The sequence below is a fragment of the Achroia grisella genome, unplaced genomic scaffold (genome assembly GCF_030625045.1).
Source record: "Achroia grisella isolate CSIRO2021 unplaced genomic scaffold, CSIRO_AGI_Agris_v1 utg1245, whole genome shotgun sequence".
Classification (NCBI taxonomy): Eukaryota; Metazoa; Arthropoda; class Insecta; order Lepidoptera; family Pyralidae; genus Achroia; species Achroia grisella.
In genome coordinates, this window is record NW_026712606.1 from 2296479 (window position 1) to 2312970 (window position 16492).

General features: G+C 31.6%; 2 protein-coding genes across 2 annotated transcripts; one reads left to right on the forward strand and one right to left on the reverse strand.

Annotated features, from left to right (window-relative positions):
- Positions 1-332: 332 nt before the first annotated feature.
- On the reverse strand, positions 333-6099 carry LOC131854790 (cyclin-A2-like). Its single transcript, XM_059205950.1, has 8 exons — positions 5678-6099; positions 5204-5487; positions 4694-4901; positions 4314-4537; positions 3706-3910; positions 3226-3397; positions 2696-2897; positions 333-2119 (listed from the first exon to the last, which is right to left on the reverse strand). The coding sequence occupies exons 1-8, from the start codon at positions 5822-5824 to the stop codon at positions 2008-2010; spliced, it is 1554 nt and encodes a 517-aa protein (XP_059061933.1). The 5' UTR covers positions 5825-6099; the 3' UTR covers positions 333-2007.
- Positions 6100-6333: 234 nt separating this feature from the next.
- On the forward strand, positions 6334-16419 carry LOC131854852 (ER degradation-enhancing alpha-mannosidase-like protein 2). Its single transcript, XM_059206023.1, has 8 exons — positions 6334-6519; positions 7150-7446; positions 7924-8167; positions 8356-8506; positions 8799-8978; positions 9635-9891; positions 10114-10358; positions 15455-16419. The coding sequence occupies exons 1-8, from the start codon at positions 6422-6424 to the stop codon at positions 16176-16178; spliced, it is 2196 nt and encodes a 731-aa protein (XP_059062006.1). The 5' UTR covers positions 6334-6421; the 3' UTR covers positions 16179-16419.
- The last annotated feature ends 73 nt before the right edge of the window (positions 16420-16492 follow it).

The window sequence follows — 16492 nt, forward strand, 5'->3', positions numbered from 1 at the left end:
CTCGTTCCAAGTTATTAAATTTAAAAATTTTAAGTGTGGAACCCCAAAAAAGAGTATCCAAGAAGCATAGGTCAATTTGTTATTTTAGGAGCTACGTTGCCGTAGATAACTATCTACATAGACATTATAAAACACCTCTGTTTTTGCGTCGGTGGTTAATAGAGTGAAATGAATCTTTTCATTAAATAATATATTACCACATAGCAAAATATAGTAAATCATGTCAGAATAATGGATGTTTTATATATATAATGTAAACTGAAAAATATTTATACCATATTTTGAAAAGGAATTAAAGTAACCAACTAAAGGCAGGTAAATGAAATCAAATATAATTTTAAAATATCTTTTATTACCAATAAAGGCATTCGTACTTACCTCCATACAGAAAATTGGAGTAAAATATCATCGATTAAATTAAATTAAAAACTACTTACCAATATTAAAACATACCTTACAGTCCCAACGGCACACATCGCGACCGTATCATTCCCGTCATTTTAGTAACGCACAATTTAAGGTCCATGCGGTCCCCCTAGAAACTATCGAGTTTAATTCGGTACGATGTGCTAACCGACCTGACTCCATCCTGTACTGGTGACCCGTCAGCGTGTAGTTAGCGCAGGCGGGTGCACCAGTCATTATCACCCATTAAATATATGTATATTAAATACAATTACTAGTTTTCACCACGTGACTGTCATTGACATGTCCTATTAAAGTCACATATACTCAACTGTTCGGTAAGTACTGTCGCTGATGTGTGCAGATGGATCTTAAATCTCAAAAATAATAATTTACTAACAAACATGAAAAATGCGATTCACTGAAATATAAATCACAATATAGTAGAATACTGAGCTATAAAAATTACAGCTTACGCATCAGAAAAATAAGTTTCTCATTGTGTGTATTTATTGTTCGTTCATATCAAATTTATATTACCAACAACAGGTAAAAATACTATCTATAATCCAACTAACTTATGAATCACATTAAATTTCACTAAAACTTGGTCCCTTTATGTACGATCAAAATATTACCTACTTATTACACTATCAATAGAGATTGTGTTCCAGTGTTAGTGAATTCGTAAGGCACAAAACGAATTTCATTAAGACGAATTGAACACAGCCGGAGTTATATACATATATAAAAATAATGCAGGACAGTAAATTAATAATCTGTACAATATTTACTAAACTAAATCGTTGATAATAAGATAATAATTGAATGTATATGTAAATGTAATTAAAGACTTCTATATTTGTAATTGTACATGCCCTGTGTTCTTTGGAAAGTCCTATATAATAATAGTATTATTGATTGTTAGTATCTGTACATATCAGATTTCGATTAATATTGCATTGTTGTCGTACAAGTTACATGTTAAGGTAAAAATATTGAATACAAATAACTATAAACACAAACAAACAGAGGTCGAAGATTATTTTTATTTCCATTGGAAACTATTAAAAACTAATATAACAACTCACACAATATTCTAGCTTCACAAAACCTACAAGATAATTAATTGTACTTAATTGAATTATTTATATTATTGAAATTATTATAAGTAAATGCAAATTATTTATAACATTAACAATATAATATAATTACTATTGTCTCATAATTTATTTCTATTTAAATTAATTCTCAAATCCGTAGGAATTGTAAAGCATTTGAAGTTTCAAGTATTGTCCCCAGAAAAGGTAGTTTCTTTAAAGCAAATGGAACAAAACTAACACGATAAGCATTCATATCATTCATATATGATAAGACCTAGTAAAAACCCTTCCGCTATGAAATATGAAATTCTGTTAAAATGCAGCAATAAGATGTAAATAATTGCAGCCTCTTATATACCGAAATAATAATAACCTAATCTTTTTTTGTATATAGATATTTCAAGTCTTGTAAACGTTATTAGGCGTCTATGAAAAGATATTAATGTTATAAATGCGGCGAAGGTTCAATAATAGTTGTGTCAAACCATACGGTAGACTACTAGCTGGTGCGTGTTGTTTCCGAAGCAGTGCGTGCAGCGTGGTTGGCAGGTGGCTGGTATTTCGGCACCGGGAACATGGACCGCGGCTCGATGGTAGACACACCGTCATATCTACAAAAAGGAATATTAATTTAAAATTTTGTATCACAACATAAAGTCAAGTATGATTAACCAATATTATTATATTGTAGAAATAACACAATACCATAAAAAATAAACCAACTACAAGAGCAAAAAATCATGTTAACGAAAATATTACGTAACATCCAAATAAGTCATTGAATTGAATTAATTGACATGTGTGTGACGTGTGACGACGTGTCCTTCCTATTGGCAATAGTGTAGGACCAGGGAACATAGGCGTGATCATGTGGCTTTGTTAATATTATTAGTTAATAAGATTATTATTATAAGTAAATAACTAGGAACATGTCACAAACTGTCACTTAGTCCGAAACTAAGAAAACCTTGAATTGTGGGTACTAAACAAGAAAACTAATAATTTTAGTGATTAGATACACAATGTATACAGAAAACACAGTGACAAATACTTTCATACTTGTAAATATACATTTTTGTATTGGGCGGGAAATCTAGCTTGAGAGAAGAAGGCTTGAAGAGTAAGGTGAGATAAAACATGAATGCAAATAAAAACCTAAATTAAAAGCAATAAAAGTGGTAACTAACTTATTGCTCTTGTACTTGTCGGGTATCGCTTGGTATGGCTGCAGCGCTACATGGGCGTGCGTGCGTGCCAACTCACGCATGCAGGGCTCCAAGTCAGCACGGGAGTAGCCGGAGCACGCCGCTAGCGCCACCGGCCATGCTGTGGCCATGCAACTTGCGCGCGCACGACTACCTTCTAGTTCATTATTAACACTACCAACAACTAAAAAAAACAAACATATACATATGTTAGAACACATAACATTGAGTTGATATATTAATTTTGACCAATGGAATGATAATAAATTTGTGAAGAATTTTAAGGAGAAATTAAGAAAAAAACTAAGTTGTCGATTCAATATTATCAAATTTTTGAACAGTGACACCTCTGCTTCATTTTTTTTAACAATAGGATGTCCTGTAATTTTTTATATTTAAAAGAGAAGAATAGGAATGACCATCAAGAGATATTTTTTTCTGAAATGAAGTACATTACCTTAGTAAACTAAAAGCCATAGCTATTAATTTTCATTACACAAATTATTATGTACCTTTACTAATGATTAGACTATTATCGCTAGTGGCAAGTGAGTCAGTTTCATCTGAGGTGCATCTTTCGCATAGGAGGCAATGGCGAGCAGTGGCTAAAGCGCTTGCTGCGATGATAGACGGCTTAAACTGCAAGTATGGGTCTGCCTCCAACAGGCACAGTTCACTCAGGTACTGCGAATAATTAGAGTAAGGTATAATTTCCATAAAATTAAATAATAATGACCATTATTAATATTGATACAATAGTGGAATGTGATTATGTGATGTGATAAAAGGAAACTCCAAGCGAATAGAAGCAAGCTATGGAAACTTACATGATATATTTAAAATATAAAGAGATATTTAAATTTTCAAAACTAGTAAATATAATGTAATAAAAAGGACATCTCATCAAATGTTCACAAAATATAGTCTATTTATATGCATATTATTATTTTCAATTAATAAAAAAAATTTAAAAAATATAATAAAATACTAACAGCGGCCAAATGGAAAGTCTTCTTGGATAGTCCATTAGATATGCAGTAATGTGACAGGAATGCCAGCGAGGTTGGTGTAGAAAGGTCAAATGACAATACTTTCAGAATTAGGTGCTCCATTCTCAAAACTTCACGCTTTGTATATGTATCATCTGTGATGTACACAAATTCAGACACCTCTGGTGGATACACTTCTTCATATTTACTGTACAAATCATTAAAACATTACAAACAAATATAAGAAATACACATTTTTTTGGTGCCCACCAGTGGATGATCACAAAATGAACATGACGTCAACTAACCTAACCTGTCAGAATTTATGATTATGATGTTAATAATAATAATAATATATAATATACAATACAATACCTATATTTATTTTGTGCTAAAAAATATGACTGAACAGACCAAGGTAACAGCAAAATAGTTTGGTATTTAAACAATCTACTCGTTGTCAACTTCTGAGGGACATTCTAAACTAAAGTGAGTGCTCTAGTCCTAGAAATTAGTAACCTCTAATACTAATTCTTATTGTATGTACTAACTCAAGTCAACTTATCATCTGTAAGAGTAATAAAAATATAATTAGTATAAGTATTACTTACGCAGCTATGTAAGTAGCAGCAGTTCCGACTAGTTGCAATTTAGTACGAACAACACTCATATATGAGAGGAAGCGGTCCACATATGAGACAGCAAGGTGTAGTGTCTCACTTTGCTGATTGTACTCATCACAGACTTCTACTAGCCAGTCAATGAGGATTGAACGCATCATTTGAGTAATATCAGGCTGCTTCCGCATGTATCGTGGATTGGCTCTATTTTTTACCTAATTAGAAGTTAAATATTTAGGTACTTGTCATTTTGTCACAAAAGATTTTTATAGTTGTATAAGTAATCATAGCAACTAAAAAAATAAAGAACAAATACTCTTTCTATATTATACAGTTCTAAATTAGAGTTATTAATAAAATTAAATAATAACCTCAAGTTCCCTCATATAGTCATATATATCCTGGCGATAATCCACAACATGGAAGAACATTTCTCTATTGGTCTGAGCAGTTGTGGCGTCATCATCATTGAGTGTCTCACTAAGGCTCTCATTTTTAGAGATAGACATAGACAGCACACTTGTATCAATAACTGACATAGGCGATACAACAACATCTTTCTTTTCTTGTAATGGAAGTCTAGAGATACAGAACAGAAGCATGGTTATGATAACATAAATAATATAAAAATTACAAAAGGAATAGTCTGCAAGCTAAGTCAGCAACAGAGTGTGTATTAAGTTTAGTTTATGGTAGGTATAGTAATAGATTGAATGCTTATATTACTTTAAAATAGTATGTACATCATAGCATTGCAATTTTGAATACTGTGTTCATTATAATGATACAAGAGGGTACCCCCACAACTTTAGTATGCAAATTTTATTGGTAATTTGTGTAGGTAGATTAATTTGTTACGAGCATAAAAATTAAAAGTTAACCTTAGTGAATGTGCTTCTTTAAGGGGATCTTGTTTCTTCTCCACCTGAGCATTCTTCACATTCTCTATAGTGTTCACAAACAAGTTCTCCTTCTTTAAATCTTTAGCGACAAAAGGTTTGAAGGTTGGTTCACGTTTCTTTACCTCCACCTCATTTGGTTTGTCTTCATATACACTAAACGCACGAAACTGTGCCACTGGAAGGATAATATTCTTCTCATTCTTGATTTGGCGCACCATCCTGTTTTCATCTTGAACTTTACAAGGTCCATTTGTCAACCCGGGCTAAAAGAAGTTTCCACGAACAGTACAGATGTGAATTGTTTGTAAAAGTGCAATTCAACAGGTGGCAGAAGTACGTTAACAATAACGATTAACAAATATATGGTTTTAATGTAACGAAATATTAGAATTTCTGGTTCGTTTTAGGTTATAAGAACTAAAATATATACATACAATAAAGCAAATAACTTACGAGTTTTGTATTCCGGTTCTGATTGCAGGCGAAGTGGTTGATATTGCCTAGAGCACGCCGCTGGTTAGTACTTGAAAATACATCTGCATCTGCTTTCCTGAGGCCTAAGGAAGTATTTTCCTGATCTTCGTGAATTCTAAATGCCATTGTTCTCGTTTATTTCCGTAAACAATAGAAAATAGCAATTTGGTTTAAACGCGGCTGCATTAATGGCAACCGAAGCGGAAATACACGTAGTTTCGAGTTACTAACACATTTTATTATAAACTTTTGGAGTAGATTACAAATTATTAAAGCTAAACCACCCTCAAAATAACCAGCTAACTAATATAGCATCAACGGACGAGAAACATTTTGATGATGTTGGTTGATTTCAGCAGTTAAAGTTTACGTTATTCTATAGTCTATGTTATTTTAAATTTGAACCAACCAATTGTTAGAATGATAAACTCTCTAATTTATGGTAGGATGTATTGTTCAATGTGCGTTATAACACGGTGGCGCTATCTCGCCGAGCTTTGCATAAATGTTACGATTTTAGAAACAGCTGTTTTTAACACGCAATTTGACAACAGAAATAAGAATTATTAATTATGAACTGTGGTAGATAGATGTGACAGATTGCACCGTTGCAATGACTGCGTGTTGGCCGTGTTGCAGATAAATTTTATTTACATTTTTCAATATGTTTCTTAAATTTTAATATAGTTATTGTTTTTTTCAATAAATTTAAATGTAATAAATATGAATGCGATAACAATATTATACTTAATTACTTGCTACTTTATAAACCTCAGTACTGGTATCCGAGAATATAAAAAAGAAGATGTATTTCGACTCAGGTATTGTTTACTATTTTGATAGCGAGTTTCATCCTTTTTGGACAGACAAAGGAGATAATTGGAGCTACGGAAATATACTTAGCTTAGTATTATAGCTCATATATAGTATAACAGTCTGTCCAGCAGTTAAGTCCCATTTATAACTCTGCGTGACGATGAGTAGTAAAGAATTTGCAGTCCAAAATTTAGTCACTGCACTGTAACGGCTCCGAAAGATACCAACCTTCAAGTCTTGCTACTAGGTAATGCCAAAACAGGCAACATAAGATAGCAAAACATGATGAATAAAATGGCAGAGCATTGAAAATAGGACAAAATTACACATTAATCACTTTTGCAGTACACTGTAAGAATGGTTCAGGGGCCTTTCCACTAAGAACCTTTTTGTGCTATCCATTCTATGGCTGACTTGCCTCTAAACCCTGTTAAGGCCTGCCTACAAGAAAGATGAGATTGAAAATTTATAGAGAGCAGAACATTTTTTATATTACAGTCATATAGCTTTTGATGTTAAATATATAAAATCTGCACTATGGATTGTATAAATTTTAATATAATTCCTTAATTATATTACAACCGGTTTATATTTTTTGCAAATAATTATAAAAATATTTATATTAAAATTTACAGAGAAGAGGTAAGGGAGATGTTTCAACATGCATATGATGGTTATCTAAAATATGCATATCCATATGATGAGTTAAGACCATTGAGTTGTGATGGTGTGGACACTTGGGGGAGTTACTCGCTGACCCTTATTGATGCCTTAGATACCCTCGCAATTATGGGTAATTATACAGAGTTCAATAGAGTTGTAGATATTGTTCTACAAAAACAAAACTTTGATGCTGATATTAATGTATCTGTGTTTGAAACTAATATAAGGATAATTGGTGGATTGCTTAGTGCACATTTACTGTCACACAAGTAAGTGGTATAAATTATACTTAGTAATTATAAATAATAAATCATATAGAGAGACTGATTCTAATGGCTTCTATTAAAACTATGTAATTTTAAAAGCTATGTTTATTACATAAAGCAGGGATATATAACCTACATTCTTCCTTTAATGACATCACAGACAGACAATGTTATGGATTTAAAGAGAACTCAACTGATTTGCTATCTGGACTAAATAATTTCTAATTATGCATGAGTAAATGAGCGGAATGGTAATTCTCACATTTCTGATTTTGTAAACACTGTTAAACTTAAAGTAGAAATGATACAAATCTAAATAACACTTACATCAAAATCCTTTGAACAGTGTTTTAGATGATTGTATTAGCATATTCATATAGTATACTTTAATGAGATTTTATTTTTAAATGTAGCATTTTTGCATAGTATTAGTTACTACTACAACCATATATTTTTGTTATGAGTGAAATATATTTACAGAACTGGTATGAAACTTGAACCAGGTTGGCCCTGCAATGGACCTCTCCTCCGACTGGCTGAAGATGTAGCACAAAGACTTATTGCTGCTTTTGACACTACTACTGGTATGCCATATGGTACCATCAATTTGAGGTCTGGTGTACCCCCAGGAGAGACTACAGTCACATGCACTGCTGGTGTTGGTACCTTCATAATTGAGTTTGGGACATTGAGTCGTCTCACTGGTGATCCATTATTTGAAGAGGTGAGAATGCTTGTATATATCTGTAAGTATTGATAGTATAAAAAAAATAATGGTACTACTCATTATTACTAATTTAGTGATTTATGTTTTTTAAGAACATACAGTCCTACCTATCCTAAATTAGTTGATGTGAGACTTAGTTTTACTGAAATTGGTAATATAAATCTATATATTGAAATTGATTTCAGGTTGCTTACAATGCATTAAAAGCTCTCTACCATCATAAATCTCCGATTGGTCTCGTTGGCAACCACATTGATGTTATGACTGGGCGATGGACCGCGCAAGATGCTGGCATTGGCGGCGGTGTTGATTCCTACTTTGAATACTTAGTTAAAGGTATTTTGATTCTACATTAAAACTACATCTTAAAGTTCTAGAAAAATATAACATTTTTATTAACAAGAATAAAAGTACAGTGGGATAACAAATCAACACACAAATCATTTCATAAAAAAAACCAGTAAATGTATGTAAATTAGTATATTCTGCTGTAATTTTCTTTCAAATAAAGAATAGAGCATGAGAAACAAAAAATATGTCAGTACTTTCGTCCATTAGATGGATAAGACTTCAATAATAAAATTAACTATAGATTTCATATAACCCTTAATAATATTCTTAATTTTAGGGGCAATTTTACTAGAAAAGCCAGAGCTGATGTCTATGTTCCGTGAGGCACGGCAAGCCATAGACAAATATTTGAAGAAAGACGACTGGTATGTGTGGGCAACTATGCTGCGCGGACACGTCACACTGCCGGTGTTCCAGTCACTGGAGTCCTACTGGCCAGGGTTGTTGAGCCTTATTGGTGATTAAAAATATTGTTTCTATAAAAATATTTATTTCTTAATAATGAATACACTGATCTTCCTGTTTATCTTGTACCAGATAAGGCAACCATATCATTAATACATTGATTTTTGGCTGTGTAGACTGATAAAAGTTAAAACTTCTTGTAAGAACATTAGACAATTGCATAAAAAGTTTATATGTGTTTTTTTGTTTCTCTGACACTAATAATTTTAGTTTGGGCATGGGCTCGTTATTTTTTATAACATTTGTATATGACATTCTTTGGTTATTACAATAAAGTCACTTATTTGGGGTTCTACTGGAAATCAGCGTCGTAGCTTTAGTCATGGCATAATTCTGAGATGGGCTCCTTACACACACATCAGTATACAGTGAAGTGGTGATGATGCTCCACAGTGGTAGATGAGAAATGCATTTAGTATTGGTTTTTTATTTGTTTTTCTATAGTTCTTTTATTTTTATAAGTATAATGATTTCATGTCTTATTTAATACATGGTTTTATTTACGTTTATTTAATATAATAATTTATATGCTGCTGTCAGTATCGTTATTGTTGTGTTGTGATGTGTGATGTAATAAATGTTATTCTATTTTATTAGTAAAGATTTTTTTTTACTGTGATATAAACAATATATATATTTACCAACCAGGTGACACTGACACTGCGATGCGTATAATACACAACTATCACAGCGTTTGGCGACAGTATGGATTTACTCCTGAAGTATACAACCTTGGAACAGGAGAAGCGTCGTCTTCCCGTGAGAGCTACCCACTTCGGCCCGAGCTGATCGAGTCAATCATGTACTTGTACCGTGAGACAAGGGACCCAATATTGCTGCAGATGGGCGAGGATATTCTCAGGAGCATACAACATAGCGCCAGGACGCAATGTGGTTATGCTACGGTATGTATTTAGACTTATTCGCAAAATGTAATGTAATTATATAATATCACTGGAAAGTACGCACAACGCCATCTAGTCCTAAACTAACCAGAGCTTGTGTTATGGGTACTTGACAATTGATAGAATAGTTAGTTACATTTTTTTTTGTAAATACATACATCCTATATATAGAAAACTCTCAGGCCTATTTATTGTTATCTTTAATTTATTTCTTATCTCTAGATCAAGGACGTGCGAGATCACCGTAAAGAGGACCGTATGGAGTCATTCTTCCTTTCAGAAACAACTAAGTATCTATACTTGCTGTTTGACCCTGACAACTTTATACACAATCCTGGTATCAGTGGCACCGTCATCAACACGCCTAACGGCGAGTGTATAGTCGATGTCGGTGGTTATATCTTCAACACTGAAGCACATCCCATTGACCCCACTATGTTATATTGTTGCCATGAAGCGAGGGATGGGTAAGTTTACTTGTTTGCCACCATATAGTATTATAAAGTATATCCAGTCGGGCGTCAGCGCTTGCGCAGACTGTACGCATAAATAATATATTCCTTAGTATTTGTTTATAAAAGTTAGTTACTTTTGTGTGATTTAAATACTTAATAACAATGAGTAAAAATCTTAGAAAAATTGGAACAAAATCAACGAAAAATTTATCAATATGCTCACCAAAAATTAACATCGACCCTCAAAAATCAACTGAAGAGGTTCTTCTGGAAATTAATGAAAAACTAGAAATTCTATACAATATGCAAAAAACTATCAATGATCTGTCGGAATCTGTGGATTTTTATGCAGAAAAATATCAAGAATTAGTAGAAAACAAAGATAAAATGGAGAAAAAAATTATCTCGCTGGAACAAAAAAATGTCCACCTAGAACGATGCAATCAGGCACTGGAGGAACGGGTTATATTAATTGAACAAAAAAGCAAGGAGAAGGATATTGAAATTGTGGGTGTGGAGGAATTGGAGAACGAAAATGTAAAATCAGTAGTGAATAAATTGGCTAATAAGTTAAATCTACCCACAGAAAACATTGTGGAGGCAAGACGAATGGGCGTTAAAAAACCTAACCAGCAAAAACCGCGAGCAATTATTGTAACAATGACATCCAGAATACAGATGATAAGTGGTTGGAAGTAAGAAAGCATAATAATTTACAGAACAGTGATGTATATAACAACCAAAATGAAAAGCGAATTTACATAAATGAACACCTCACAAAATCCAAACGTGAATTATTGTGGAAGGCAAGAAGTGAATTAAGACAAATTTATAAATACATATGGATAATTAATGGGAATATACTCGTCCGCAAATTAGAAGGTCATAAAATATATACTGTACGATCGGATAGTGATATAAATCAGTTAAAAAAGTGTCATGATCAACCAAACATGCCTTGAGATTTTTCAATACATTAAGTGTAAACAAATGTGTTGACATCCTTATATTATACAATTCACACCATCATTTGATTTACCTACAGAAATTGAATGTGTGAAATACTCGGATGTTGCCAAATGGAATACTTATATAAACGGACATAATAAATGTCTTAATGTAATACATTTAAATATACGATCATTAAGAAAAAATTTCAAGCAATTTTTAATATATATCGAAAGATGCCGGCCATGTCTCGATATAATCACACTTTCAGAAATCAACATAACACAGGATGAATTGCCATTGTATACATTGCCTGAATATGATATGTATTGGAACACAAGAGAAACAAGACGAGGAGGAGGAATATTGGTGTATGTGAAAAAGAAATATAATTTCACAACTAATGTCATTAAAGGAAAATATGGAGAATACGTTCAAGGCAAATTAATATTAGAGAACTATTTAAACATATATTTATTAGTTATGTATAGACCACCACACACTAATAGAATGGGATTTACTGGCGAGTTAAATAATTTGATAAAATGTATACCTCGTAGGAGCGACATAATATTAATTGGAGATGCAAACATAAATATTGAAATAAATGATCTTGGTATGTTGGCGAAACGGTATCAAAATATTATGTATGGGCATGGATTGCAATGCACAATAAATGGAATTACTCGTGAGGAGCATCGCTTCGATGGCAGTGTGTCTGCGTCGTGTATCGATCATGTGTGGGTGCGTACGCGGCAAACTGTTCCTGCTTCTCACATACTCACAGCGAACATTTCCGATCACTACTTGGTGGGATTGTCTATTGATATAAGTGATTACATGGCATGCTCTAAGCAGGTCGACGAGAAAGTGATTAAAATAAATAATAAAAAGGTTTGTGATAAATTGGATGCAGTGGACTGGCGGGAGTTCTTATTGTGTGAGTGTCCCTTGTTATTATATCATAGATTAAGTACATTGTTTAGTGAGATATATGCCAGTTGTGAATACCAATCTAATACTCAGAAATCTAGATACAGGCAACCATGGATAAACAGTAAAATATTACATATGATAGATAGGAGAGATCAATTATTTAGAAAGTCAAAGAATAATCCAAAAAATATTACTAGTAAATTAGAATACACAAAATATAGAAATAAAGTAAACAAATGTATAAATAAATGTTTTAATATGTACAGACAGAATGAATTAAAAAAATGTGAAAATGATGTAAGAAAAATTTGGGAAAATATTAATAATTGGCTGGGTAGAAAAAAGGGGAACATAGACAATGTTATTAAGAAATATTTGGGTAAGAAAGAAACAATTCAAAACATAAGTTCAAATTTTTCAAAAACGTTTACTAATGAAATACATAACATAAAACATAACTGTAATGATAAATTTATAGATAGAAATATATATGTAGAGGAGTCTAATATGTCTATGAGGTATAGGAAAGTAACTGCATATGATATAGAAAAAATAATAGATAAAGTAAGCCCTAACAAAGCCCCGGGTGCAGATAAAATTAGAGTGACAGATATAAAATATATTAAAAAACAAATTAGTCCAGTCATAGCTCATTTTATTAACATGAGTGTGGCGCAAAGTTGTTATCCCGATTTATTAAAAACATCAGTAATAAGGCCCCTATATAAACATGGTAGTCACTACGAGTACACAAACTATAGGCCAATTGCTATCCTTTCTATAATTAATAAAATAACAGAAAAAGTAATTGTGACGCAAATTACAAATTTTTTAGAGAGCCATGCTGTATTATCGGATACACAACATGGTTTCAGGCGAGGACGCAGTACTGCGACAGCCCTTAATGAGTTCACCGACCATGTAAACAATTGTCTTGATCAAAAACAGAGTGTAGTAGCCGTTTTTATTGATTTTAAAAAAGCCTTTGATACATTAAATCATGAACAGTTGTTACAGGCTATGGCAGAATGTGGAATAAGAGGTCCCATTAATCAGTGGCTAAAATGTTATATGAACCAAAGAAAACTAAAAACGCATATATGCGGTATCACTGGAGATGAGTCTGATATACTGTATGGTGTCCCTACTGGATCAGTCTATGGACCAATAGGGTATATAATGCATGTCAATAGTTTGTGTAATGTAGTTAAGAAATGTAAAATGATCATGTATGCGGATGATACATGTTTGCTGTATGCTGGAAGAGACCCTGCTGACATACAGAAAAATATCCAAACTGACTTAACAAATGTTATAAAATGGGCACATGATAATGGTATAATTATAAACCTAAATAAAACTAAATGTATGCATTTGCGTTCCCCGTACCTTAAATTAGAAGATTGTACATTTAACATTATAGGACATAGTTACAATTGTTTACATGTTGAAGGTAACGACTGTAGCTGCCCTCAGATAGAATTTGTTTCTCACTATAAGTACCTTGGTCTTATAATTGACGAGAGCATGTCATGGCGATTACATGTAAATAATGTTTGTGCTAAATTAAGATCAATGTTGGCAAAATTCCATCAACTAAGTTTTGCAGTTAACCGAAAAACGTTATATATAATATATCATGCGCTAATAGATTCCGTATTATCTTATGGTTTGGGTAGTTACGGTTGTACCTTTGACACAAATCTTAATCAAATTAAGGACTTACAAATAAGATTTATGAAGCTACTAGTTGATAAAAATAAGAGACATAAATGTAAGCAAAATAGGTACATTGAGTTGTTTAGAATATGCAGATTATTAGATATAAAAAATAAAAATAAATTATTAATATTAATAGAGCATTTTAAAAATAATAAATTTAAAAATCATGTTGTTCATAAAATTACTACACGTAAAGTTAACAATAAAGAATACATTGTACCTAAGGTCTGTAATTATTACGGATCAAGAACTAGAAAATATCTAGTTCCAAAATATTATAATATGTTACCAAAAAATATAAGATCATTAGATAATGTATCCAAAAAATTATTCAAAAAGAAATTATTTAACTTTTTTGTAAACAAACATTGTATGGAATAAGATACCTGGTTCTACAGGATTGTGTTTATGTGAATGTATGTGTGTGTATATATAGATTAGAAATAAGTATTAAGTTAAGCGCTTTTGCTGCAGACAAACTGCTGAGCAGTTTTGCGGCTTATTGTTTTAATATAATTAGTTCCGTTATTTGAATAATAAAGAGAAAAAAAAAAAAAAAAAAAAAATAATAAAGAGAAAAAAAAGAAGATCTAAAAAAAAAAAAAAAAAGTTTACATTGCACTTTATTATTTTTAAATTTTGAAATTATAATAATATAATGGCTAGTATAGAGCAGAATAGACAAATATTGATGCATTTCATGTTTTAATTGCGGAATTTTATTTGTTCATTTAATTAATCCCATGATACACGACCAAATTATTTAACTAAAACAAAAACATAAACATTGATTTATTGTTGTCTATTCCGGTCTATATTAGCCAATTTTGTACAAATATAGTCTACGAAACATTTTTGTTGCATTTATTAATACATTTAACTTCTTTGGTGCAACATTATACGTACTACACACATAACTCTGCATGCGTTCGTGGTATGAAATCACAGAAGAACAGCTATTGATTACAATTAAAGTCATTTCAAAGCGGGATCAACCAAAATTTTAATGAAATTGAGCATTTCATCATACAAGAAAAAGAGAAAATATTTTTTATGGTCCAAATATTACTTATATGAAAAAAATTGTATATAACAGCTTCAAATGAGGAAAATGAACCCTATCGAGTAGCATATTTATTTAAACACCATTTGAAAAAAAGCTATTTCCCTTTATTTTCATTTTCGACCCATTGTGCGACGGTAACTTCTTACAATGAAGTTTGTTTGCCATTCCAATTACATAAAATAAGCCAGTCACATTAAATAAACAGAATAAGGAGTAGCGTATATCCTTATCTGTAATAAATACTAGTATATAGCAAATTTCATAATGATCAATTGAAATTAATTTATTTGCTATGTTCTTAGTCAATAGTTTGTTGGCCAAGTGACATTATTATTATTAATTTATAGACATAGAAATTTTAAATATTTGAAATTGAACCGTTAAGCTCCAAAAGGAATGAATAAACTCATTGATATGGTCACTTCTTGCTTTTCAGAATAAATATCAGCGAGATACATAGAATATATCAAATTTTAGAAGAAGAAGACAACATTCAGTTCCTAACAATGATGGAAGGGACTATAAAAATAAACGCCACTGGAGATGCAGAAAGTAAATCTCAAAGTATACCAAATGAAGTCAATAATACAGTTGACAGTGTCCAAAGTAGTGAAAACAAAATTGATCAAAATCAAGTCTTAATAAAGACCGAAACAAGAACTGGCTATGTCAATATAGATGGCACAGAAAGGGAAAAAAGTAAAAATGAATCTAGCATAAGAGATATTGTTAAAGAGCACATAATTAGTTATTATAATAACACAACTAATATAAATAGCGAGACCAAAGAATTAGATTCTCCTATAGACAATATAACATCCGAAGATGAATTAGATGATGAGACAGATGTAGAAGTTGATGATATAATAATTCCCCAAAAATTACAAGAAACTGTAAGTATACAGCCTCCTAGTGTTACCAAAGCGAAGGAAGTATATAAATTATTGCCAAAAGTGATACAAGATTTTTTAAGTAGTGATTGGAAACAGAAACCGAAATGTGAACCTCAACATATGCTAGAACGGATCCGTAAGGAGAAACGGTATCCCGATCATCCTGATGTTAATGAATACAAATATCTCTTAACTCCTGCACCATCGTTTCTACAAAGAATATCTATTGCAGGTGAATTTTTAAATAAAAAGCAACTAGAAATGTGATTGTATTATATTTATAATAGAACATAATATAGACTATGGTGCTACTTTGGTATTAGAAAAAACATGTACATATTTGGGGGTACCAAATAAATAATATAAGATAACTAAACGGACTATATTTCTCAATATATTTATAACAGTAAGTGTAAATGATTGTGTAGATAATTTATAATTCATTATAGAGAAAAACGATGGGGTCATTATCAAATCAGTAATCATTACACAACATTGAATTTGAAGTTAAATGTGATAATTTATATTGTACATTTAGTAATTGTAAAAATTGTAATAATGTTATTAAAATAATAACGAGT